The following is a 25,184-nucleotide window of genomic DNA, read 5'->3' as shown; positions in this document are numbered from 1 at the left end:
CAAGCGTAACTTAGCACTAGTGTTCTGGCAGAAGTGTAGGACTCGTTTCATTAAAAAAAAAAGTTATGGTCATTGTGTATGACGTAACCTTTGGGGTAAACTGAGTGGAAGGTACATGGGACCTTCTCTTCATAACTTCCTATGAATCCATAATTATTTTGCAAGATAACATTACCCCAAATTCAAGGGTGGTCCTGACTGCATGGTGTGTTCCCTGCAAGAGCTCTGCTCATCTGTGCTGCGGCCACAGGGCGCTCCCCGTGTCTCCACGGCCGGTGCTAGACTTCCCTGTGGCTTACTGGCTGTATTTCTCCACAATCGGAGTAAGCCCATTGAGGGGTGTCACCTCATAGCTCCAGACACGAGGCTCATTGCCTTTGTCCTCCATCATGCCCGCAGCTCCTCAACGGGGAGCTGAAGCAGCTGTACACCGCCATCACCCGGGCTCGCGCCAACCTCTGGATCTTCGACGAAAACCCGGAGAAGCGGGCTCCTGCTTTCAAATACTTCATTAGAAGAAACTTTGTCCAGGTGGTGAAGACAGATGAAAATAAAGGTCAGATCTCATTAAAATCTTCTGCCTGTGGGGCAGAAAGCATGTTACTCTCCACGGTTCTTGTGGTCGGGTGTAAAGGGTATATAGTCTTTGAAGTCTCTTTCTAATCATTTGAGAAATGAGTAAGGTGTGCTGGGCAGTGTGGTTGTGTGGGGTCAGGGGGTTAACTCCTTTAGGAAAGGGCTTGTATTTGTCCTATAATCGTGAGGGTCATGGTCAAGGGTTAGAGGAGGTAGGCTCAGTCGGGAGACTACAAACTGCTGTGGGCTTTTGGATAACTATTGGGAATAGCTATTGAAATAAAGGATAAGCATACCTTCTGACCTAGTAATTCCACTCCGGGAATCTAGAGAAACTCACGAGTATAAAACCTCAAAGAGACCTGAACACAGGTGCCCATCTCAGCCCTGTCTGTACTGTAAGAAACTGAAAATGATCTACGTGCCCCGCCCCCCCTCCCCCCCCCCCCCCGCCCCACACAAAATTGTTCACAGTGGCCCCTCTGGCACTGGGTGGGACGGGTGGGTGTGGAGATGTGGGCACCTTTAATTTTTCACTTTATACCCTTTTGGGCTGTTAGCAAGGCTTTTTTTTTACATTTTCATAATTTACAAAGACTAGTTAATTAAAAAAATGGTGTGAAGGTCTCCTGATAGGATAACTAGGGCAGAAATAATCAGCCCCTCCTGAAGGGGAAAATTGTCTCTCTTGTGGGCTAGTGGTTGGGTTGGTCCCCGTGGGTCTTAGTGAATTTCTCCAAGGGTGGGGAAGCCAGGGCTCTGCTGCTGCTGTGCAGGGGGGGGGGGGGGGTATTTGCCCGTGTCCTGAGCATGCTGCAGCCCATTTCATGGAGGCTCTTTCTAGGTACAGCCTGGGGCTCAGCTGCGAACCAGGATTAGGCATCCTGCTCCCAGGCCCTGTCTGGTTGTGGTGTGGTGGGAAAGTCGAAGGCTTGGGGTTAACCTAGGGTCTTATTAGAATTCTCCACCTGTGCAGGCCCAGAACCTTGTTCAGACGCCACTCTCTCTCCCTAGGCCTTCACTTCCTCAACTAAAATGAAAACGAGTGGCTTGGCCTTCTGTGGTCGCTCTTAATTTCTCCTGTGCGTCTTTTAGTCTCAGAATCTGCTCACACACCTATGATAAGAGATCATCAAGATACGCATTTTTAAAATTCTAAAATGAAGGAGGATTACAATTCATTTTGTCTTGGTAGCTTTAAGGATACGAGCAAAGTACGGTCTTAACTGTGTTCTGAGTTACACACAGTAAAGTACTGGAGAACATCTGTTCCCACTGTGCAAGAGAGCTTGGGGCGAGTGTGGTGACTGTGCAGTTTGGGTCTCTGCACCATGGTGCCCGCAGAGCTCACGGGCCCTCTGCAGAGAAACCGCAGAGCTCTGCTGTGGGGATAGCATGTCACCAGGGTACCGGTAGTGCACACGGAGTCTGAACAAGATGCTGTGAATCATCTTTGCACACTGTGCTGGAGGGCACAGCCGAGGGCCAGCAGGGGGTGTCGGGCTGGCCGCCTCCCGAGTGTTTTTTGCACCTTCTCAACACAGCAGGCCTGTCTGCCTTGCTCCCGGTTGACATCCATTATCCTGAGTATCTCTGACCCCTTCAGCTCAGATTTGTCCTGGTAGCCACTGTCAATCCTGGACTTGGTGAAGCTGTGGCTCAGATCCCACAGAGAGTGTCGCCCACTGCTGGTGATGCTCGGGGGCCGGGGAAGGGGGACGCAGTCGCCAGCAGGCCAGTGCGGATAACAGGTGGTCCGACAGCAGGCAGTTCTAACAGTCTGTGTCCCCGACGGGAGCGTCAGATTGCTCACCACGATGAGGGCAAAGTCTGCACATTTGGAAGCCCTGGAAAATTCCGTCTCCTTGTCCCTTGCTAAGGGCCCCCCAAGTGAGTTTGCTAAAATCTACTGGCTTTGGATTCTAATTCATAGACATAGAAAGGGAAGGTAGAGCAAAGTTCAAAAATCAAACAGTGTCTTTTCTCACCCCCTCTCCTTCCAAAAGCTGCAACAACCCGGCCCAGGAAGCTGTATCCTTAAATGAATGTCAGAAAGACGCCGCAGGTATATTGGTTTGCAAGAGCTGCCCTAACAAAACACCTCAGGCTGGGTGGCTTACATAACAGAGATGTATTTTCTCATAGTTCTGAAGGCTACAAGTCCAAGATCAAGCTGTCAGCAGGTTTGGCTTCTTCTGAGCTTGGCTTCTAGATGGCCTGTCCTCTGTGTAAGCCCCTGGGGTCTTTTTGTGTTTGTTAATCTCCTTTTTAAAAATAAAAAAAAGACTTTATTTATTTTAGAGAGAGAGGAAGGGAGGGAGAAAGAGAGGCAGAGAAACATCAATGTGTGGTTGCCTCTTGGCACGGCTCCCTCTGGGGACCTGACCCCCAACCCAGGCATGTGCCCTGCCTGGGAATTGAACCGGCAACCCTTGGGTTCACAGGCTGGCACTCAGTCCACTGGGCCACACCAGCCAGGGCTAATCTCCTTTTTTTATAAGAATACCAGTCAGATAGGGTCAGGGCCTAGCAGAACAGCCTCACTTAGGCCCTGTCTCCAAACACAGTCACATTCTAAGGTACTAGTAGGTGTTAGGGCTTCGACATTTAAATTTTCAGAGGGCGGGGAGGGAGGACAAAATTCACCCCATAACAACAGGTTTAAGTGAACAAAGGCCCAGAGAAGCAAACGAACTTTTCCTGTTCCTTTTAGACTTTGATGACAGCATGTTCGTGAAGACCTCCACCCTCGAGGAGTGGATCGCGCAAGGGGAGTACTATGCCAAACACCAGTGCTGGAAGGTAAGGGTTGGGCCGGGAGCCAGGGCCGAGGTCTTTCGACAGGTGGCCTCGCAGGCCTCACAGGCAGGTTTTCCACCATCACGGTCTGCACCGGGACAGGGCGAGGGTCGTGCTGCCTGTGCCGCTTCTTCTGAAACGTCAGGCCACCCCTTGACGCGGAGAGGTCCCCTCCATGCTCCTTCCCCAGTGCGGCCATGACCACCCTTCCTTTTGGCCGAGAGCCAGCATGTGCCGCTGCCAAAACGGAAGGTCTTCACCCCACTGAGGAACACTTCTGGTTATTTTCTTTCCCTCCTGAGTGCTACGCGTAAGAGCTTCTGCTGTCATCAAATGACATTTTAAAAACAGTAACAGATTGGTCGTCTTGTGTTTTTTTTTTTTAAGTTAATCACCGACTTCGCTGCCAATTTGAGTCTGGTGGGCACAGGTCAAGCTTTTCCACTAGACTGAGCTAGTTTCCAGCCGCATGCCATCCTAGTCCGAGAGCTGTGATCACTGGCAGTCCTCTCGAAATCGTGAGACCCGCTTGAAGAGCCCCATCCTTTTCCCCGAAGTCAGCGTCCCCACCTGTCATGTGGTCTCGGGTGGGGCACCACTGCGGGAGTGTCTGCCCTGATGTAGCATCAATGATGCCTTCACCTGCCGGTCGCGGGCACCTTCAGCTCAACAAAGTCCACGTGAGCTCAGTCCCATTCCATCTCTTCTTCCCTGGGTCATCCGCAGCTTGTCACAGATGTTCCCTTCGTGGCTGCATGGTGGCTGTGGCAGTGCCCGCCATCTCATTTCCCTCAGCAGGGAAGGAAGGGCAGGCACTTTCTTCTCATGGGTCTCTTTTTTGTTTCAAAGTCCCCAGTGGACTTCTTCTTGCCTCTCATTGGTCACTGCTGGGTCACATGCCCATGCCTGGCTGTAAAGGAGTCTGGGAGAGTGGCACATAGGTCCTGCCATCAGACAAGAAAGGGCGGAGTGGGCGCCGTGGGTGACTGACTGCCATGGGCAGGACCACAGGGAAAGGCGCAGTTCCCTAAGATTTGACTCCCCCAGGTGCCTGGCGTCCTCCCTGCATGCAGAAGCAGGCAGCGCTTCCTGAGACAGCACCTGGAGCTGAGCTTTGGGCAGAGCACTTCTCCTTCCCGTGCCTCCACACCAGGCTCTGGGCCAGCTCCTCCAGCGCTACTGGAAGCGTGCCCGCAGCTTCTCTTGGTGCTCCTGAACAAACGTTTGAGACAGCGATTTCTCTGGAGAGCTTGTCCTGCTCCCTTAATAATCCTTCTTTTCACTGGACGCTCTCAGGGTCGGACCCAAGCGAGGGCCCTAGAAGTGATGAGCACAGTCCAAATGCGGGTCAGGGCTTCCTAGGAGCCGCTGCTGCAGGGGTCTTCCCTCTGACACGCCTGGAGAAGGGGTTCTGAGGGTTCTCTTTCCCCCAGTTCCTTGGAGAATTTTGTTTCCCATGGCAGGGAAAAGGGCCTAAGTCTACAGCACGTAACTTGTATCTGGGGTTCACCTTTTCTGCATAACCAACACCCCCAAAACTTAGTGGCTTAAAACGAGTCACTTATGTGGCTCGCAGTTCCGTGGGTTGGCAAAGCTGAGTCCAGCTGTGGGGTTTAGTCTCAGCTGGGGGACTCACGTGTGTGAACTCAGCTGCCAGTTGACAAGCGGGTGGCTTCGGGGGGTCGGCCGGCTCTGGGCTCGGGTGATGGGGGTGAGTGGGGTTCCTGGATCACAGGCCCTCAGTCTCCAGCAGGCTGGCCTGGGCGTGTCCACATGATGGCTGAGCGGGGTTTGGAGAGGGGAGCCGAAGCACAAGGCCTCTTCCGGCCTGGCCTGGTCCACTGTTGCTTCTGCTGTGCTCTGCTGGCCTAGCAAGTCACGGCTCAGGTCAGAATGGAGGGGGAAAGGCAGCCTTTTTGGTGGGCGAAGGAGAAGGGTCATTCAGTAAAGGGGTGTGGACAGATACAGGGAGGAGTGAAGGACTGTGGACACCCTTGAATCAACCCTAAGGGGTAAGAAACCAGGCCTTATACTGTTGGGCGTGTCTGGGAAGTATTTCCATAACTGCGTAGTATTTCTCCGCAGAAGCTGACACAGCCCCGAAACTTTACTCACTGCCCACCCTTGTGGTAACTGCAAAGAAAGTTGAACACTGGGCTATCGTTATAAAACCGAGATTGGGTTTTTGGGGGGTTTTTTTGGAGAGGGGCTAGGGAGAGGAGGGAGGGTACTTTGGGCAGCAGGTATGGGTGAACTGGAAAACTAGATAAAGTTTCTCCCTTTATTCTTTCAGAACACTCTTGGTGTTACCCGTATGTTGCCCATGGATTTCCAATTCTTTATCCCTTTAAAAATGCCTTTGAATAGGCGCGCCTAAAACCTTTTTGGGGGAGCCAGCACAGAGAAGAATCTTACAAAAGTCATTCTCCTCGCCTGGGTTTGTTTTGGCTCTGCTAAGGGACCTCAGGACTCAGGTGGTTTATTGAGTTTTTGGCTGTGTTTCAGTGAATGTTTCAGAACCACCGTACAAATGGAAACTGCTTGAGATTCATTCAGTCAACAGATTCCTATTAAGCTAGGGACCAACATTGTTTCAGTGGTGGGGATGTGCGGGTGAGCAAGGCCGGCACACAGAAGAGCGCACTATCCCAGTTGTTGCAGGTGTTGTAGATGAGAGACCTGCTGCCCCCCAGAACCACCTGTCCTGGACAGGGAGAGCCGCTTCGAGCAGGGGAGCGTTGAGCTGAGACCTGTGGGAGGGATGAAGTTAACTAGGCAGAGAAGGGGCAGAAGAACAGTTCATTCAGAGGAACAGTATGTGCAAAGGCCCTGTGGTGGGAAGGGGCATGGCACAGACCATGGGAATGAAAGGAGGCCCACAGGGCTGCAGGAAAGGGCCTGAGGGGGAGAGGTACCATCCTGTCCCTTGCCCACACTGAGACCCAATTTCTACGTGCCAGGCGGAGGGTCAACTCTCTGCCGCTGTAGCCTGTGCTTGGAGACATGGTGTCAGCATTCCTGTTTGAGGAACACAGCGTTCTGGGGCAGGGATCAGGGTGCAGGCGGACTGCCCTGTGACACTTTTCTGCTCACCTTCTGTTAGGTTTACACAGATGTGCACGTCCCAAGGGTCTGGTGGGTTGTCTTCCGGGGTGTGTTGTGATACCGTGTCTATCCCCGTTTCTATTCCCAGTAAGTGTACTGAGGCTGTTCTGGCAACAGCACCGGTTCACTGTTTAGAGTTACCCAACAGAGGGGACCTGTGTTGAGCCCAGAAAAGCCACTGGGTGCCTATGGGCCCATCACTCTGTGCCTCCCCCCTGCAGTTGCTGCTGTGTACGAGAGAGAGAGGGCTGTAACTTCCTCAGGCGTGGCTGTCGGAAGGTTAATCCAGGGTGTTATCGTGGTGGCCTGTAAACTCTGTATCGTGCGCCCTGTCCATGGCTTCTGGGCACTTCCAGAATGAACCCCTGCATGCAAAGCGTTAACCGGTAACACCGTTGGGCTTCCTCCTCGGAGGCCGGTTTCCTGAGCTCGGCAGCACCTTCCTGCCGGCCAGCAGGGGTCGGCTGTGGTGAGAGGGCGCTGTGCCGGCAGAGCACACAGAGCGCACGCTCTGACTCTGGTTCTGCTCCTCACGCCCACTACCTTGGCAGGGAGTCAAAACCTTTTGCCTCTTCCAGGTTGCCGCCAAGTGTTACCAAAAAGGAGGTGCCTTTGAGAAGGAGAAACTGGCGCTGGCCCACAACGCCGCCCTGAACATGAAATCCAAGAAAGTCAGCCCCAAGTAAGAGTCTCAGATCATTTCGGGTTTGCCCTGACGAGACCAGCAGGTAAGTACGTGGCCGTTAGGCCAACATCCCACGAAAACTCTTTTTTTGTTCCCGTCCTCCCAGGGAAAAGCAGGCGGAGTACTTGGAGCTGGCTAAGACCTACTTGGAATGCAAGGAGCCAAAGCTGTCCCTTAAGTGTCTGAGCTACGCCAAGGAGTTCCAGCTCTCCGCTCAGCTGTGCGAGAGGCTGGGGAAGGTACGGCCTGGCCCGTGGCTGCTCTTGGGAGAACGGGGCTCCCCTTGGGTAGATTGGGGGGTGGGGAGGCCTGCCTCTGCATGCTTCAGAAAGGGGCTCCAGTCCTCCGAAGTGGGAGAGGTGGGCCCTGTCGGCTCTAGGGTAGCCCTTCTTCCTCCACTTGTGCAAGAATTGAGACAGCTCCAGAAACTCACGAAGTTTCCGTGTGTGTGGAATGTGTGTGTTCGGGTCTACGGGGATGTTTGAGACCTGATATTAACCGCGGGAGGCCAAGTGTTCAAAGGGAAGACAAACTTCAGAATATTCCTTCTCTTTCTCTGGGATCGCAGTCTGGGGTGGGCCTGGCGAATGGCTTGGCATTCGCATGGCGGTTTCTCTGTGTTCCCTGTAATTGCTCTAGCTCTGCACCAACCATTCTGGCAGCCACTATTTCATGTGTGACTATTTCATTTAAAATCAAATTCATGAAAATGTAAGAACATGAAAAATTCCTTTCCTCGGCCTCACTAGCCACATTTCAAGTGCTTGTTGTTACAGAACATTCTATCCTCGCAGGAAGCTCTGTGGGACAGAGCTGCCAGTCCAGAGCACAGCGACTCATGGGGTGGCCAGCCGGCAGGCCGGGGGCTGCACGGTCTCGCTTGTCTCCAAGAAGATGAACAAAGAAGTCGAAAGTGAGAAGCTAGACATTCTTATAGCCATTGAGCATCGCTGTGGCAGCCACGTGGTGATAATTTTCGCAGTGATCATTTTTATTGAGTTATCATTCACGTACAACACTGTATTAGCTTTAGGCGCACAGCGCAGTGATTTGATACATTATATACTGTGAGATGAACACCACAATGAGTTTAATGTCATCACCACACATAGCTACAATGTTTTTCTTGTGATGAGAACTTCCAGGATTCTTTCTCTTAGCAACTTTCAAATATACAGGAGTCCCCGTGCTGGACTTTACAGGACTCATTTTAATGTATCGGCTGTGATGGACTGGACGTGTAAAACCACCTGGTCCTTGACCACGGGGAGTCTCAGGGGCTGTGTTCCTCAGCGCCCAGCCGTGCCTGCTGCATTTCTCGATGGGCTTTATGACCCTCCAACAGGGGGGTGGGTTTCCACGTCTCCATGTGAAATGTAGTAACTCCTGGATCCTCAGAGCATCCTGGGCATTGGGTGGGGTGGGTGGTACCTTCTGGGATGTTAGAAGGGTGGCCCCAATGTTGCCTGCCCCGCCCCGTGTTTGTTTTGGGATGTGACTGCTTGAGATGTGGGGGATGGGGATGGGATAGAGATCTCAGTGTGGGCAGAAGTTTTGGGTCCTACAATTCCAGGAGCTAGAATAGTCTCCGATCTTTCCATTTCCTGAGTCCCCCACCCTCCAGTCTCTTAGGCCACCCCCTGGGCCCCCAGCAGTGACAACGATAGGCCTAAGCCCATTGCTTTCCCCTTTTTGCCTCCCAGTGCCTGTCATGGCTGAGCCAGAGACCCCATCCTTGTCTGCTCACCTCACCTTCCCCAGCCTGCAAAATTCTGCCTCTGAAAGTGGGACAGGGCGGGGTGAGGGGGTGGGCAGGAGGCCAAGCACATGCCCACATTCCCTTCTCCAGGACTCAGTGTCTTCTGAGTGTGGAGGCCACCCTGCCCCTCTATCCTCCCACTTCCACAGGCCCGACCAGTACATTCTGAGAGTTCCAAGCCCCAGCCAGGGCAGAATCTGCATCCCCCCACTTTTTTTTTTTTTTTGCTCAGGCCCCTCCCTGGAAGAGGATTCGACCCTCAGCCAGCTTCAGGCCTCTTGGGGTCATCCCCTCAAACTAACCAAGCAGCCTGGCTCAAATGGACCAGCTTGGTGAAAATCCTTTGTGAAAATCCAGAAGCCAAATCTCCTCCCTCTTCCCAGCCCCCGCCTGTGAGCTGCCTGTGGGAAGAAATGAGGGGCTGTGGGAGTGTAAGATTTCCTTCCAGGGATCCCTCGGCCTCGTCTGCTTCCTTTCTCTCTCCAGAGAGCAGCATTGGTTTCCCTGGAAACCTCTCAAAGCCCCTGCTCTGCACAGCAGCGGGGACCTCCCCACGGAACAGAGCTGGCCTAGTGGGAAGCTGCCTCCTAGAGCCACCCCCTCTTCTCTCTCCACCTGGGTGCACACTTGGAACCTCATGGGGCCCTCACCCACACTCGGGGAATTTTCTCCTGAGTAATCAGCATCGTCAAGGAGGGGAAAGGAGACGGGGCGCTGGTTATGGGGTTTTAGTGATGTGGCAAGACGGGTCCCAGAGCTCCCCTGTCCGTGAGCTCTCTGGACACAGAAGAACCTCACACCTGAATCTGTTGTGTATGTTGGCCCTTCACGTAGCTTGTCTCTTTAAATAAAACCCAGCTAAGGTTTATCAGAGGGCCTGGCATATGTATTGTGTTTTCTCTTTGGACCTCAGGTCAACAAGTCGAGCTATGAAGTTAAATATTCAACAAATCCACAGATCCCTGCCATGTGCCAGGCACTGTGGTTGCTCAGCAAGCTGGAGGGATGAAAGCAGGGTCCCTGTCCCTGCGGAGCTGCCCTTTCTGATGCAGGAGGGAGATGGTAGATAAGCCAGTGATACAGGAGAGGTCAGCAGGGAGGAGGGCTAGGTGAGAGGGCAGAGGGGGTTAGGCATTGCTGCCTTAGACCGGGGGCAGTCAGGGAGCTGACCTTGGACCAGAGACTTTGAGAACAACTGCTGGAAGGCACAACAGGCCAAGGACCCCTGTAGGCAATGAGCCACCAGGGGGGTGCGTGCGAGCGAGTTTGAAGAACAGCAAAGAAGCCATTTGGCTGGAGCAGAGTGAGAGAGTGAGCGGGGTAGAAATGGTAAAGTGAGCAAGGGGCAGGGCAGGAACAAGTCAAGCGGGGCCTTGGAGTCCCTGGTAGGGACTGGACTTGGTTCGTGTGTGGTGGGGAGCCAGTGGAAGGCTTGGATTGGGGGGCTGGCAGGAAGCTCATTGTTTGGATGCTCTGTCAAGAGATCTGTGGGCAACAAGAGTAGAAGCAGAAACACCAGGAGAATCTCATGGGGGCTGAGGCCGAGATGCGTGGCTTGGGTGGCCAGGGTGGTGATGGAGGTGGTGGGAAGGGGCCAGATCTGGGAAATGTTGGGAGAGCCAAGCGCACAGGGTGAACTGTGGGAAGGCTGCGAGGAAGTGGAGTGGGATGCACTCTTCTATTCACGCACACCCACCAATGAGCGTGGTGCAAGGCCACCCATTGCCTTTTGTTCTGTTCACCCTCTTCCACTTGACAGCTAGTCTCCATTCCCATTCTCTTCTCATTGGCAGCCATCCCGATGCGCTTAGTATATGTCCCCGTGTACATGCGCAATGGAAGAATCAATAGTAGCCTTTTCCGTATGTATCTTGTCTTCTAAGCTTATCTAAGTAGCATCTTGTTCTGTTCTTCACTTTTCTCACCTCCTGCTACGGTGTTGTGTCTGGCCAGGCTTCTGACCACTCATGGTGTCCCCCAGCGGGCATCCACAGCGCCTGACTTGCCATTTCCCTAGTGGTGGGCATCCAAGTCGCCACCGAGTCCTGGCTGCCACACGTAGCACCGTGGTGCAGCATATCTACCCCAGTCCTGCCTGAGGCCGAGAGGTGCAGTGCTGGACATGGGCTGGGCATGGGCTTGCTGGCCCCCAGGATGCACGTACTTAATGTCACTGAGTGAAAGTGGCAGCTTTCCAGGACGGTGATGCCACCTCGGACCCAGGGTTCCACGTGCCCCACACTCTGGGGACTGACTTTCTGATTTTTGCAAACCTGATGGATGGATCTTCCTGTGCTTTAAATGTGCATTTCTCTGATTATCAGTGAGGCCGTGCGTCTTCACTTATTTGGTCATCATTTAAGTCCGCTCCCCCTCCCCCCCCCCCCCCCCCCCCCGCCCCGTGAACTTCCTGTTTCTATCCTTGATGTGGTTTTCTCCGGTGTGTTCGTCTGTGTGTGTGTGTGGTTGCAGGAACCCATCTTACGTTCTAGACCTGCCTGGTCCAGTGCAGCAGCCACTAGCTGCATGTGGAGATCAACATTAATTAAAATGAGATGAGATAAAAAATCAGTTCCTTGGGTTGCCCTAGCCACATTTCATGCGCTCACTCTTCACACATGGCAAGCGTGGGGCTGCCAGAGTGGAGAGCACAGATACGGGGCATTTCCGTCTCCACAGAAAGGTCCACGGGACGGTGCTGCCCCAGACGTTAATGTTCATCTTCTCTCCGGTAACTGCGTTCACGTGTCCTTCGTTGGGCAGTTTCGATGTCTTCAAATCCCTCAGTTTCCCCCCTGGAGTTCGTTTACTTGAAGACCTTCTGTACCTCTCAGGTCACAATGTAGTCTCACACGCTTTCCTCCGATGGCTTTCACATGTAGAGAGCTTTAACCCAGCTGGAGTTTAAATTTGTGTGTGGTGTAAGGCGTGAGGTGGGGTTTAGCTTCATTTTTCTCCCTATAAAGAATTCATTTTCCGCACCTTACTTATGTTTTAGTGTTTTTCACTGGATTCTAACAAATAGCAAGACATATGACCACCCTCTTTATTATTGAAGGTGTTGGTTCATTTCAAAGAGACAGACTTATGTTCTGAATTTTACTCCGTCTTAGATAAGAGATGCGGCCTATTTCTATAAGCGAAGCCAGTGCTACCAAGATGCTTTCAGATGCTTCGAGCAGATTCAGGAATTTGATCTAGCACTGAAAATGTACTGTCAAGAGGAGCTCTATGAAGAAGCTGCCATTGCCGTGGAAAAGTAGGTGCTTTTATTTTCTCCCTCCCTGCCTCCTCCCTGGGGCAGACTTCCCTGGGTGCTGTTACCCTGTTCTTCCATAGTGGCTTCACCATGTCACCCTTCTTCCACTTGAGTGGTGGCCTCGATGCTGGGGCAGGAGCTCCAGGAGGGCAGGACTCTCTGTTCTCCACTCCATTTATGAGCTCGATACAGTGTCGTGAAGAGAAGGGGCTGAAGAAGATGTTACAAGTGTGTATATAAAACGCACAGCAATTTTGTGCTTCATGACGGTTCTGCCCTCTCACCTGTAACTGCTGAGTTGACAGTTTCACCAATGGGTGGCTGCATAAAGGTAAGAGCACTGGTGGGCAGTCAGGATCTTGCTTCGTTGTGATCACTGGCAGATGCTCAGCCATGTCCACGCACATACATGTGTATGACACGTATGTGCACGTACCCTCAGTTGTCAGGCACATCTGTTTCCTACATGACCCAGTGGAGGCCTCCTTGAGCCTTTGGCCTGGTTGACATTCCAAAGGGAAGTGGAGATGGGAGGGCTAAAGGCTGACTAGGGATCTAGAAGCAGCGCCTGGTTGACGCCCCTGGAGATCTGGGGATGAGAGACAGCTAGAATCAGTGTCTGCTGCTCTGCGTTTCCGCTCAGCAGGGATTTGAGTCCCTTCTCGGTTCTAGAAACAATAGGCTATGGGTCTGTTCTCTATCTTTTTTACTTTGTAGCAAATTACGCATGTGATGAAATGAATGTAATTGATCTTTAAACATTAGATTTTAACTTTTAAGTTTGCTTTTATTAAAGTATAGCCAATATTCAAAAACAAGTGCACATAATTTTCACCACAAATACACTTGCATAGCCAGCACCTAGATAAAGAAATTGAGTTTTAGTTTTGGAAATGGGAAAGCGGCCGTCCAGTGCCGTGGCTGGTAACTGAGCATGTCCCTTTACGCAGGCCGTTGATGCCGTTAGAGACGTGGTCTACAAAACAATGTGTGTTGGTCAGCGCAGGGTGCCATGACGAGCTGCCATAGATCGGGCAGCTTCCACCAGAGAAATTTGAGGCTAGAAGTCCAGATCAAGGCTCTGGCAAAATGGGTTACTGATAAGAGCTCTCTTCCTGGCTTACACATGACTGCCTTCTCACCGCCCTAAGGTGCCTTTTCTTTGGTGCTTACCCATGGAGGGAGGGACGGGGGGAGTGCACTCACTCTGTGGCACCTGCTCCCGTAAGGACATGAGTCCTATCAGACCAGGACTGCTCCCTTATGACCTCATTCAATCTTAATTAGTTGCTTGGAGGGCCTGTCTCCAAATACAACCACACGGGGGATTCAGGCTTCCACCCAGGAATTTGCGGGGACACGACCTGTCAGTCCATACCAGGTGCCAGCTGTGACATTTGTCGGGTTCCCCCTTATCAGGGTGCTGTGCAGTGGTGTTGATGGCCCAGGCCGACTCCCTTGTAAGTTCATAAGACAAAACTGATGGAGTGTTGGTTTTTTTTTTTTATACTTTCAACTATTTATTTAACCTTCTGTTCTCGCTTTCACAGAAGAGCATTGAATAATCAGAGATTTCCCCCTGCAACATCTTTTTCCAGCTTCTGATGACCTTGTTTATTTTTATCAGCTTTATCGGGTACGCAGCAGAGTTTTTAGTGATGGGTGGAGTGCAGATCTAAGTGTTGTTGGAACCTCTTGCTGGGTGTGCCTGAGAGTCCGTTGAACATCGGGTGCTCCGGGTGTGGAGGTCAATTGCTCGATGGCCGTCCTCAGAATACACTGAGGATGTTTTAGACTCGAAAAGAAAATACCTCAGCGGTTTCTTCCACTTGCTAAAAACACTCCGTACCCCATCAGCCAGTGCTCTCATGAGCAGTGTGTCCCCTTCCTTCCTCTTCATTTCTACCCCTTCCCAGGGGGCTTGTGACGCTAGGAAACCTGTTGTTTGTAGGGTAACCTGGGGCGTTGTGAGGTCCCTGGGCGCTTCTCTGGTCGCGAGGAAGGATTTTGTCCTAGGGGAGATCAAAAGTAAGCATGTTTTATTGGATCATGCCAGTGCCTTAAAAATTGGCAGTGTGGAATATGTACCAGCTTTGATGGGCAGCGTAAAAGGGAGCCCTTCAGAGCTTCATTAGCCTCAGAGAACTCAGCCCCACACAGCCCTGACGAAGACAGACAGCAGGGGCTGGCTGATGAGAGGAAGATAATGTGATCGCTGGCGCGTGCGGCCCCCATCTGCACCCTCTCTCAGTGAGCACATATCAAACTAAACAGGGCTGTGTGCCCAAACGGGGGATCGTGCCTTCACGCAAGCTGACGGGCTTTATTTTTCAAGGGCAGTTTTGGCCATGCATCATTTTTGCCCTAAAGACTGACTTTCAATCTTCCCTCTCACTTACCTAGGTTGCAACTCTTGCTATATTTCCCTAATTAAACACTCTAATGCTCAGTTTCTTTGGAGAATAAAGAATTCATTTTATCATTGCAAAGTGAAGCATTTATAAAGAAGCTGCATAAGTTGAGGTCCTGTTTTGCATAAATGTATGTCTACATGTGGGAATTTTATTTAAGTTGCTCTGTGCTGTGTTTTGGAGGAAATGTTCTGTCAGTTGGGGTGATGAGTTATCATTTGGGTCATCTGTCATTGCAGGTATGAAGAAATGCTAAGGGCCAAGACCCTGCCCGTAGCCAAGCTCTCCTATTCAGCCAGTCAGTTTTACTTGGAGGCTGCAGCGAAGTACCTGAGTGCAAATAAGATCAAGGAGATGATGGCCGTCCTCTCAAAGATAGACATAGACGACCAGCTGGTGTTCCTGAAGTCTCGGAAGCGACTAGCAGAAGCCGCCGACCTGCTGAACAGGGAAGGCCGGAGGGAAGAGGCTGCCTCGCTGATGAAGCAACACGGCTGCCTCCTGGAGGCTGCCCGGCTCACCGCTGACAAGAACTTCCAGGCCTCATGTCTGCTGGAGGCTGCCCGCCTCAACGTGGCCAGGGATTCGGACATAGAACACACCAAGGCCATTCTGGAAGAAGCCCTGGAACTCTGCAATCAGACCAGTCAGCTATCTGGCATCGCCGAGGCCCAGTTTCTGCTGGGGGTGATCCTGAAAGACTTTCAGAAGCTCAAGGACGCCTTCGTTAGGTTTGACGCTCTCAACCACTCGGCGGGTGTGGTGGAAGCCCTCTACGAAGCCACCAACCAATGTGAGGCTGACCCTCAGAAGGTTCTGGCCCTGGCTTCCGGGGGCCTGGTGATCCTCCTCAATTTGGTCAAGGCCCTCGAAAGAGTAACCAACAATGCTGAGAAGGATATGGTCAAATCTTGCTTTGAGTTTTTTGGGATTTCGCAAGTGGATGCCAAGTATTGCCAGATAGCTGAGAATGACCCTGGACCCATATTAAAAATTCTTATTGACCTGGATTTGAACTTGAGAGAGAAGAAGACAAAAGACCATTTCATGATAATGACCAACCAAGTGAAATTAGCCCTAAACAAACACCTCTTGAACAGGCTGTGCCAGATCACGCAGAGCCTGCGTGGGAAGACCTACCCGGGCACCTGCAAGAGGTTTATCATTGGCTTAAAATGCAAGGATGAAAACTGTGAAGATTACCACAGACCCCTGCGGCGTTGTGAGGCCAAGAGTCTGGTTCAGTCAAAAATGCACCAGGTCGCAATCAATGGGCTGCTTTTGGAAGCCAAGAAAGTATTCCCTAAACTCTCAGCTGAAGAACTTGAAGGGATCGATAATATCTTGTCTGCAGATGTGTATAGCCATTGCAAATCCTTCCTGAATGTTCTCTTCCCTAAGCATTTCCATCAACGAGTGTTGTCGGAAAACCCCGTGGCATGCAAAGAAATCTTCAGACCAATTTACAAGTCCTTCCGATTCTACAGGTTTGCTCTGAAAGAGTACATCTCTTTTCTGTTTCAAAGCGAAAGGGCACGGAGCCGCCGGGAGTCGACAGACCTGTGGCTGAGCGCCATGCAGGCTTTCCTGCTCTCTTCCAACTACCCGGAGGAGTTTGAAAAGCTGCTGCACCAGGAGGAAGACAACTACCATAGGGAACTCAAAGCTTTCGAGTCTGAAAAAGAGGAAAGGGGCAGGGGGAGAGTCAGCAGGGCGAAAGGAGCAGAAGGGAAATTCGGCATGCTGGCGCCCAACAAGGATGACGAGTGTACTGAGAAGACTCACGTGTGCTTCATCCGGCTGCTGGAGAATTGCATCAACCAGTTCTACGTGTACAGGAACCCAGAAAACTTCAAGAGGTTCTTTTTCCGTTTCATGAACGTCCTTGTCAAGAGGTGCAAAGAACCGCTCATCCCCAGCATTGGAAACACAGTGGCCCTCTTGGAGTTCCAGTTCGTGCACTGCGGGGTGGTCCTGGCCCGCCTCCGGAAGAACGCCATCCTGTGCCTCCCCAAGAGCTACATTGCGCTCTTGCACTACTGGGAGTTTCTGTTCAGCAAGAAGGACAGGGAGCTCCGAGGCGTGTTCTCCATCATTCAGGAATACAAGCCCAAGGATGTGACAAGAGCCATTCAGGATTTCCGGTTCCACCTCTCCTACCTCGTCAAGGTGCTATGCGGCTCTGAGAATGTGCACTTCAATGTCCTGCTCGACGCCTTTGAAGACATAGACTATGTGGTCTCCGGTGAGGCGGAGCGGACCCTGGTGCTGTGCTTGGTGATGCTGGTGAATGCTGAGGAGGTCCTGCTGTCGTTCTGCAAACCTCTTCTGTACAGCCACTTCCAGGGGATTGAGACAAGGCTGCAGGTCATGAGCATGGAGTACCCGGACCAGGTTCCCGAGAGGCTCCGGAAAGTGGTGAAGCGGGTGTTGGTGGCGGCCGACGTGAAGTCTGTGGCTGAGGCGCTGCAGGACCTGCTCTTCGAGCGGGATGAGGAGTTCCTGATGGACTGCCACTGGCGGTGGGACGGCGTGCACACCAAAGGGGTCCACGGCCTCTATCATGAGGAGGTCAAACTCACCCGCCTGCTCTATGTGGCCCCCGTGGACTACTTTTCCGACCCAGAGGGTGAGTTTGGTCAGGACGAGACAGAGGAACTGGCCTCAGAGGACCGAGACCACCTCCTTGCCACCATCCTGTTCCAGAAGCAGCGGAAGGCTTCCATCCAGCGGAAGCTGAGGCGAGCATGCCTGGTGGTGTCCCTGTGCATCAGCTGGAGGAGAAGGGTGAGTGCCCAGGCGGGGTGCTCCAGGGAGGAGACCGGGGAGCCTGGGACCGGGATCTTCAAAAAGGCCGACGTCGACAGGACCCAGTGCGACCTGTGTGGAGTGAAGTTCACCCAAGGCCCTGAGAACTATTTCAGCCCCAGTGAAGCCTTTGAGGGAGAGGCTTCAGAGGCTGTGGCCCTTTCTGGGGCTGAGCTGGACGACGAGGCAGATCAGGAGAGGAACAGCGAGTCTTATGAGCAGCACGTCCTCCTAGAAGGGCACCAGAAGCAGCAAACAGCCTACCAGAAGTACTTCGAGTTTTTCCATGAGAAGGTGGACCCGGCCATTGCTGAAGGCAGACTGGTGGTGCAGGACATTGAGCAGAGTGTCTGGATTCGCAATCACCGGGGCCCCAAAGAGCACAGCCACATGCTGCAGAGGAAGGTCCAGGAGAACATCAGGAAGGTGTCGGACGCGGTGGAGGACCTCTACAGGCAGAAGGCCTGGGCTGGCGGTAAGGGGTCCTAGGAAGTGGGGGCTCAGGTAGTGGTAGAACCTGGGCTTGAGAACACACATCAGAGTCAGTCCTGTGTGTTTTGAAGTCTGCCTTGGGGCGACAGAACTTGGCATCTGCAGAAATACACGTGAGGACTGTGTGTTCTCAAATCAGAGCAAAGCCCCATGGTTTGGACCATCCTTACCCCATGAAGATGTCCTGACTACCTTGGGCCAGGATGGTTCCCCTGGCTGCATAGACAAGAAAAGGGCTTGCTAACTGGTTCTGTGGAGATGGGATAGGGAGAATGTTTAAAGTCTTGAGGAAACTCTTCAAGCTTCTGATTCATTCAGCGAGCATTCCTTGAGCACCCACTCTGTAGTAAGATCTGGAGGTGCATAGCTGGTCTCTTCCTTTGAGGAGGGTCCTTAAACCATACCCAGTGTGAGCCGTTAATGCCAAGAATTCTAACGTGGACTTTGAATCAGATTTCCCCCAACTTCCTTATTAGTGAGTTCTTAGCGACACTCAGCAGAAGTTATGTCGCAGATAAAATTAGTGAGATTGTGTATTTCAGAATCATTCTATAATTCAGACACTGCTGCTTAAGGTTTAGTGACACTTTGAACAAAGCTTCCACGAATGGCTTGCTATTGGCAGCCTTTGCAGACACACAGGCATGGCGTCAGGCTAGCATTTCATTGTGGTTTATGCTCCTGGGGGCAGAGGGCGGCTTTGGGTCCTCACCCCGGCATCCTCCTCAGGGGAAGCGCAGAGGCAAGGTCTTGGGAGGTGGGGGCTTTGGCTCTAGTCCTGGGTGTTCGAGGCCCGAAGGCGGCCCCTTCGCTCAGAGCCCTTGTTCTTTGGTTCCCACAGCGGAGGAGGTGATGGCCAGGCTCGTCAGCCTTTTGATCCCCTTAGTCGAGGAGGCGAGGGAGTGGCTGAAGAAAACAGAACTCCACTTAAAGGAGGACGGTAAGGAGTCCTTTATCCTGGGACGATGCTCTGGGTCCCATGGTTCTCGGTGCTGCTGACTGTCAGGTCAGTCCGAAGGGGGGCTGCCTGTGCCATCAGTAGTGACTGCCCCCTGTCCCGGAGCATCGCCCTGGGACAAATTATAACCACACAGTACCCGAGTTTCTGCATCGGGCTGGGAGGGTGTTACTCTGGGCGCAGGTTAGTTGCTTTTGCATAAAACCTCTTTTGCCACCCAAGAGCTATTATCGGTGATGTTCAGTCACTGCTCGTGCTCAAAACAGTGGCCCCCAAGGATACACCAAGTATTGCAAAGCCCATTTCTGACCAACGGGGTGGCATGTAAGCTAATGATTATTTGTTGAGGTTTTGGTATGTATCAGTATGGTTCTGGGCTTGGGGATATAAAACAAACGAATTTGTGAACAAAACAAAATCACTGGGGCCACTCGCACGCATCTTCCTGCAGAGCGTTAAAGGCTTGTGCAGAGTGACTCGGGTTTCCCTGATGACGGGATTGTCCTGCCAAGTTCTGTTTCATCTGGAAAGGCCTCTCTTTCGTCCGTTCCAGCTGCTGCCCCCTCCCTGCCCGATGTCACTCCTTACTCTGAGTATTTAGCTCACCCCAGGTTGCCCTCCTGTGAGTCCTTTTAACCCAAACGCCACTGGAAAATCCCGACCCCAGAGCTGGGGAAAATTGGAGGGGACTTGGCACAACTGTCTGTGCCAATAAAAAATCCGGGACTACGATTTTTTTTTATTGTTTCAAAAGGAAGGTAACTGATATATCAACTTAGGTCTGTGGTTGAGTTTACGATTTGTTTGATTTCTTTCCTTTAAAGGGCCTCTAATAAAAGGCCAGAGGAGCCAGCCTTTAGGAGAAGTTAATTCTAGAGAAGAGAAGAGGGCGACTCTGGGTTTGGCTCATCCCGGGGAGCAGCATCGGTACTCAGAGAAAAATCCTCACTCTCTGGCCCCTGGTGGAAGGAAGGCCTTTTCCCCTTTAATTTAAAATAACAATCACAGAGCCATTTGGTTTCACTAGGATGTTGTATTTTGCGTTGGAGTGGGGGGAAAAATCACCATTTTGCACGTGTTTCTCTTTTTGTTTTTTGTTTGTTTGTTCGCTTGTCAAACAGGTATCGGTCAGGAAGACGACTATGAAAATGAGGTTGAGGACTTCTTTGAGCTCCGCCCCAGAAGTCGTCCGCGGAAATGTGGAAAGCAAAGGAAATACTAAGGTCCACACAGCTGCCGCCGCCTGAACCTTCAGAACATTCCGTCCTGACTCCGCATCCTGAGTGCTGGGGCAGAGGAGGAAAGAATGTCGATTGGCATGAAAACGCAGGGCAGCCTACCGACCTCTTCGCTTTGCTTCTTGTTCCTTCTCTTTCCATGGTGGCTGAGGAGCTGCCGCCCCTCAGAGCAGGGCCCTCTCGTGCTTTCCCAGTTCAAGTCCAGCGGTATCAGTTCCCCTACACTCGTCAGATGAGAGCAGTCATCACCGTGGGGGACCTTGGGGCTCCTCACCCCAAAGCCCCCAAGTTCTCTGGCCCGAAACCTTCATGACCTGCGTCAGTAGGAGGCATGCCCCTCACCACAGAGGCAGCGCCGCCCCGGGCCAGGAGACCCCTCCTCGGGTTCACTCATCTCCTTCTGCACGGCTGCACCAAGAGTTGTGTGTGCCTGGGACTGTGTGGGTCCTGCCGCCGGCCACCCCTGACCCCCAGCCACACTCTGGTCATCTCTGAGCCTACTTGTAGCATAGTTTGTTTCATTACATACATTAGACTCTTCTCTCTGTGGCGACTTTTCTGCCCTCCTTCCCCCCACCCCCACTGCCACCCTCATCCTGTGCCAGTCACGGTTAGACTACCTCAGAATGTAGTCAAGAACCCCCCTCTGCCCAGTGTCCCTTGGGGGGTCAGCTGCAGGACCTTCCCCCTAGGAGGACAGGCTGGGGAACATTGCTGGGGGCTTCCCAGCCTGCCTCGCCAAGGTGGTCCTAACTCTGCCTTGGCTATGGTACAGACGTTTCCAAAAGTGTTTTGTTTGTAGCTTTGTACGTCTAGTCTTCTCAGTCCTCCCTGGCAAGTTTGTCCTCCTGGCTTAGGTTGATGTTTGGAAGAGTTTTCTCCTGTTGAGCTCACCACGGTGGGGCAGGGACCTGCAGTGGTGCAGGCTAGGGACAAGTGGACAGAGGAGGAACCAGTCGTTCAGTGCCAATCTGTAGGGACAGGGCTGTGAATCACTGCCTGGGGCTGGTAGGCGCCTGAGAGGAGGGAAGGGCTGGGTCTGTCTGCAGGAGGCTGCTGCCTTCTGCCCCCGCCCCACCGGGCCCACAGCCATCAATGGCATCCCCTCTGGGAAGCCTTCCTGCCTCTTTCGAGATTACCGCCCCTTGTTTTCTCAGCCCCTTGGTGCACCCCAGGTGAAAGGTCAGATTCCCCCCGGCCCTCCATTGTCTGTGATCACGACAGAACCCACTTTCCCCCCATGTTGCTGCTGCTTTTGCTGCTCCTTGTTTTCACTGTCTTTCTAGATGGCTCTATTTCCTTGAAATGTTTGTTTCTAATTTTTATTAGTTATGTTTCCAGTTTTTACTCCAGGTTTTTTTTTAATGAACTTCACTTGCCAGAAAAAAAGAAACAGGAAAAAAAACCCCAACCAAATCTTGCTATACGATCACATTTTTATAAAGTTAAATCATTTCTCTTACATGCCGCTGTCCATTTGTTTATTTCCAGGCTCCACTCAGAGAGTAAAGGAGTATGAGTCTTGGGGGGCGGGTCTTTCTGGTCAGTGGGTGGATGTTGACTGGGACGGAGCTTGCTGGGCCCCTGAAGTTAAGGCGGGGACTGGGAGAAGCACAGCCCGGGCCTTGGAGCTGGTCACAGGGGCTCTTTCCCACCTGGATGCTCCTGAGCATGTGCTGTGTGGACTGTACAGTTTTGTCACAGCCGTCTATGGGGACTGCCCCCTAACAAGACCCTTGTCCTGGGAGGCAAGGGACCTGGTGTCTAATCCTCATCCTGCCCCCCATGAGCCGGGTAACCCGGGGTGAGTCACATCCGTCAACACTCCCTGTGCCTAAATGCAGCACCACCCTCGGGGGCTCGTGATCTGGTGTGGGGGAGAGATGGAGACAGGGAAAGGCAGCGCGGTGGAAATGTGGATCGCATGGGGAGGTAGCAGCAGCGTTTACATAACCCGGCCGGGCCTCCGTTTACCCTTGTGGGACATGAACGGTCTACGCCTTCTCCCAGCCCTGCAGCAGAGCGGCCCTGCAGGCTGTTGCCATGGGTTCGAACACCCTCGGGTCTTGGCTGTGTGATGTCAGTGCCTGCTCGGTGCTGGGCGAGCAGGACAGCCGGGTCTAAGAAAGCCACGTGTCCTCTGGTCCAGGGGCCCAGGACTAGGGAAGACAATCCCGCTACTCTCTAGATCAGCACTGTCTGAAAGAACTGCCTCGTGAGCATTGCTCCCAGGAATCCATGTCCTCAACTCATAAGGGCCCTCAGAGTGTGGTGAGGAGCCTGGGGGAGGAGAGTGAGATTTAGCAGCAGAATCGGTAACTCCGGCCCACAGCCTGACTCCTGAGGCCCAGCCCAGCAGCAGGCGCTTTGGTGTCCTAGGCCTTGCCTGGAAGTCCAGGGTGGGGGTGTGTGTCAGGGATCCCAAAGACCACCCTCAGGTTCCATAATTCACAAGGAGGGTTCACAGGACTCGGCACAGAGCTTTGCTCGTGGTTCTGGTTGATCGCAGCGAAAGCACATCACACAGCACTCACAATGGGAAGGGCGTGTGGGCGAGGTCCGGAGGGTCCCGGGTGCAGGCTTCCAAGGGTCCTTTCCCAGTGGAGTCACACAGGATGTGCTTGAGTCCCTGGCAACAAGCGTGACCACATGTGTCAGTGCTGCCAATCAGGAAACTTGCTGGAGCCCCAGAGCTCAGGGCTTTTACTGGGTGCTGGTCCACAGGCACGTTCTGCCGCACATACACTGGGTTGGCCGAGAAGTTAACTTGGCTTTTTCCGGAGGATGGCTCTAGTGGTGCTTAGCTGTCTTTAACTTCATTCGATACACGTTTGTTAGATCGTATGGTGACAGCTGTCTATCAGTGTGCACTTAAAAAAATACTTATCACAATCGGTGATTTTTTTGTGCAGCCATTTTAGAATTGAAGGTGGGAGAAAATACACACCTTTTTGGCATGTTATGCTTTATTCTTTCAAGAAAGGTAAAAACGCAACTGCAATGCAAAAAAAAGGATTTGTGCCATGCATGGAGAAGGCGCTGTGACTGACCAAACGAGTGAGAAGTGGTTTGTGATGTTTTGTGCTGGAGATTTCTCGCTGGATGATGCTCCATGGTTGGGTAGACCAGTGGAAGTTGATAGTGATCAAATCGCAACATTAATTGAAAACAATCAACATTATATCACATAGGAGATAGTTGACATACTCAAAATATCCAAATCAATAAAGCTATTGGTGAAAATGAAAAAAAAAGTCTTTTATTTCACAGAAAAAACTAAATGGCCTTTTTGGCCAGCCCGACGTGGGATATGGAAGTCCCAGAACCTCAGGTGCACAGCAGGTATTCAGCAGAGGCCACACTGTTTGCAAGAACTGCTGGGGCGCTGCGAGCTAGTTACTGGTCCTGGGAATTGCAGGAACCCTCCCAAAATCCAGGTTCCCTGACACCAGCCAGGGGCCACCCCAGTAAGCAGGCCGTTCAAAAGACAGTAGTTGAGCCTGCTGTGTTAGAATGCTTTTCTGTGCTGGGGGTTTCCCCGCGTAGGGGCTCCGTCCTGATCACCCTGTCAGCTTGCCTTCCCGGTCCCCCCATGGGTCCAGCTGCGGGATAAGCATGTGCATGCCTGCTGTCTGTTTCTCCAGGCAAGGGAGTGGACTTTCAGGGCTAGTTCATCTCCTAAAGCCCATCGTGAAGAACCACCGTTTCCTGACTGTTCTCAGACATTTATTCCTCTTCTTTGTAGCTGCTGTGCACCATTCTGCCTTTTGGGTCCCTGGAGGCCTGCTGGGAATGGGATGGGGCCTGGCACCTCCGGGGGCTCTTCCTTCCCTCCCTCCCCCGACTATCACTGATATGTGCTGTCCTGACTGTTCTTAGCCAAGAGCCCTCATTCTTTTCAAATTCTCTCTGGGGATGAGACTCCAGTCTTTCACTGACTGGAGGAAGGAAAGAAGGAAGGAAGGAAGGAAAGAAGGAAGGAAGGAAGGAAAGAAGGAAGGACACTGACATGAGAGCTGACAGCACACTCCTTCTCCCGCCCCACTCTGCACTGGCACCTCAGCACCTCACCCAGTTGCTGGAGGGGAAACTGAGGTCTAATGGCTGTTTCCTCCTCTGGGGGGCAGGGCCAGTCTGGGTCGGGGCTGAGTGTTCTGCACCTGGGTGTTCTGGCCAGCACTCTTTCCACTGAGGACTCACACGCTGAGGTCAACAGCAGATGGTGGCAGAAGTGACACTGTCCGATTCTGCGCCTGGCCTCCAAGAGGCCTGGCAGCTTCGACTTTTCTTTGGGGGAATGCAGCTGTCCTGTGATACCCTTCACCCTGCTGTGGACAAGCCCAAGCCAGCCAGGTGGAGAGGCCACGCAGAGAAGCTATGCAGGTGCCATTCACAGGAATGGAACCTTTGGTGCCCCCTCCATGAAGCCAAGTCTGTGACCCTATCTGATGCCACCACCGGCTGAGACCTGGTGAGCCCAAATTTCTGGTCGCCAAGAATCAGGAGAATGGATAAAGAAAGCATTATTGTTTTAAGCTACTAAGTTTTTTTTTTTTGGTGGGGGGAGGTTGTTACACAGCAATAGATAACTGAACTAAAGGCCTACTACGTGTCAGGTACTATTTGACATGTTGCATCTGTGGAGTCTTACAGCTGTCTAAAATATGGAATGCTGATCATACATGTGTACATGCTAATCTATACATGTGTAAAGGGAGGGGTTTGCCTGAGGTCAACGAGCAGAGCTCCCTGTTATTCCACAGTCTGCACCCCAGTCCCCTGAGGGATCCCAGAGCCCATCCCTGGAACCAACCATTTGCTATCTTGACCACCTGCCCTCCCTACCCTGACGGCTAGCTGGCTGTGCAGGGCTTTGCCAGCCCTGGAGACCTGGTTGCCAGGGCAGCCAGCAGGCGGAGTTACTCTGACCAGTGTTGCAGGGTTCTCTCCACTCAGCTCCTGGGGCTGGTTCCTCTGGGACCCTGGCAGCTACCACTGCCAGCTGCCACATAAAGGGCACGTCTGCCCCTCACATTTGTGGGGAGTGAATACAATAAGAGACCTCTCCCCCACCCCTTCTCTTCCCACCCACCC

At 52.5% G+C, this 25,184-nt stretch overlaps 1 protein-coding gene across 3 annotated transcripts in view; it reads left to right on the top strand.

The window, feature by feature from the left end:
* TRANK1 (tetratricopeptide repeat and ankyrin repeat containing 1) overlaps positions 1–21,546 on the top strand; it is a 94,203-nt gene extending 72,657 nt beyond the window's left edge. For all 3 annotated transcript variants that reach the window (XM_053929721.2, XM_024565922.4, XM_045199857.3), the window contains 8 exons: positions 400–556; positions 3,290–3,378; positions 7,059–7,162; positions 7,272–7,404; positions 12,038–12,183; positions 14,834–17,877; positions 18,736–18,834; positions 19,974–21,546. In XM_053929721.2, coding sequence (XP_053785696.1) covers positions 400–556; positions 3,290–3,378; positions 7,059–7,162; positions 7,272–7,404; positions 12,038–12,183; positions 14,834–17,877; positions 18,736–18,834; positions 19,974–20,074 — 3,873 coding nt within the window. In that variant the 3' untranslated portion in view covers positions 20,075–21,546. The remainder of the gene's footprint in view (positions 1–399; positions 557–3,289; positions 3,379–7,058; positions 7,163–7,271; positions 7,405–12,037; positions 12,184–14,833; positions 17,878–18,735; positions 18,835–19,973) is intronic.
* The last annotated feature ends 3,638 nt before the right edge of the window (positions 21,547–25,184 follow it).

The sequence above is a fragment of the Desmodus rotundus genome, chromosome 8, assembly GCF_022682495.2.
Source record: "Desmodus rotundus isolate HL8 chromosome 8, HLdesRot8A.1, whole genome shotgun sequence".
Lineage (NCBI taxonomy): Eukaryota > Metazoa > Chordata > Mammalia > Chiroptera > Phyllostomidae > Desmodus > Desmodus rotundus.
The sequence above is the reverse complement of the archived record's forward strand: the minus strand, read 5'-3'. Positions and strand labels throughout refer to the sequence as shown.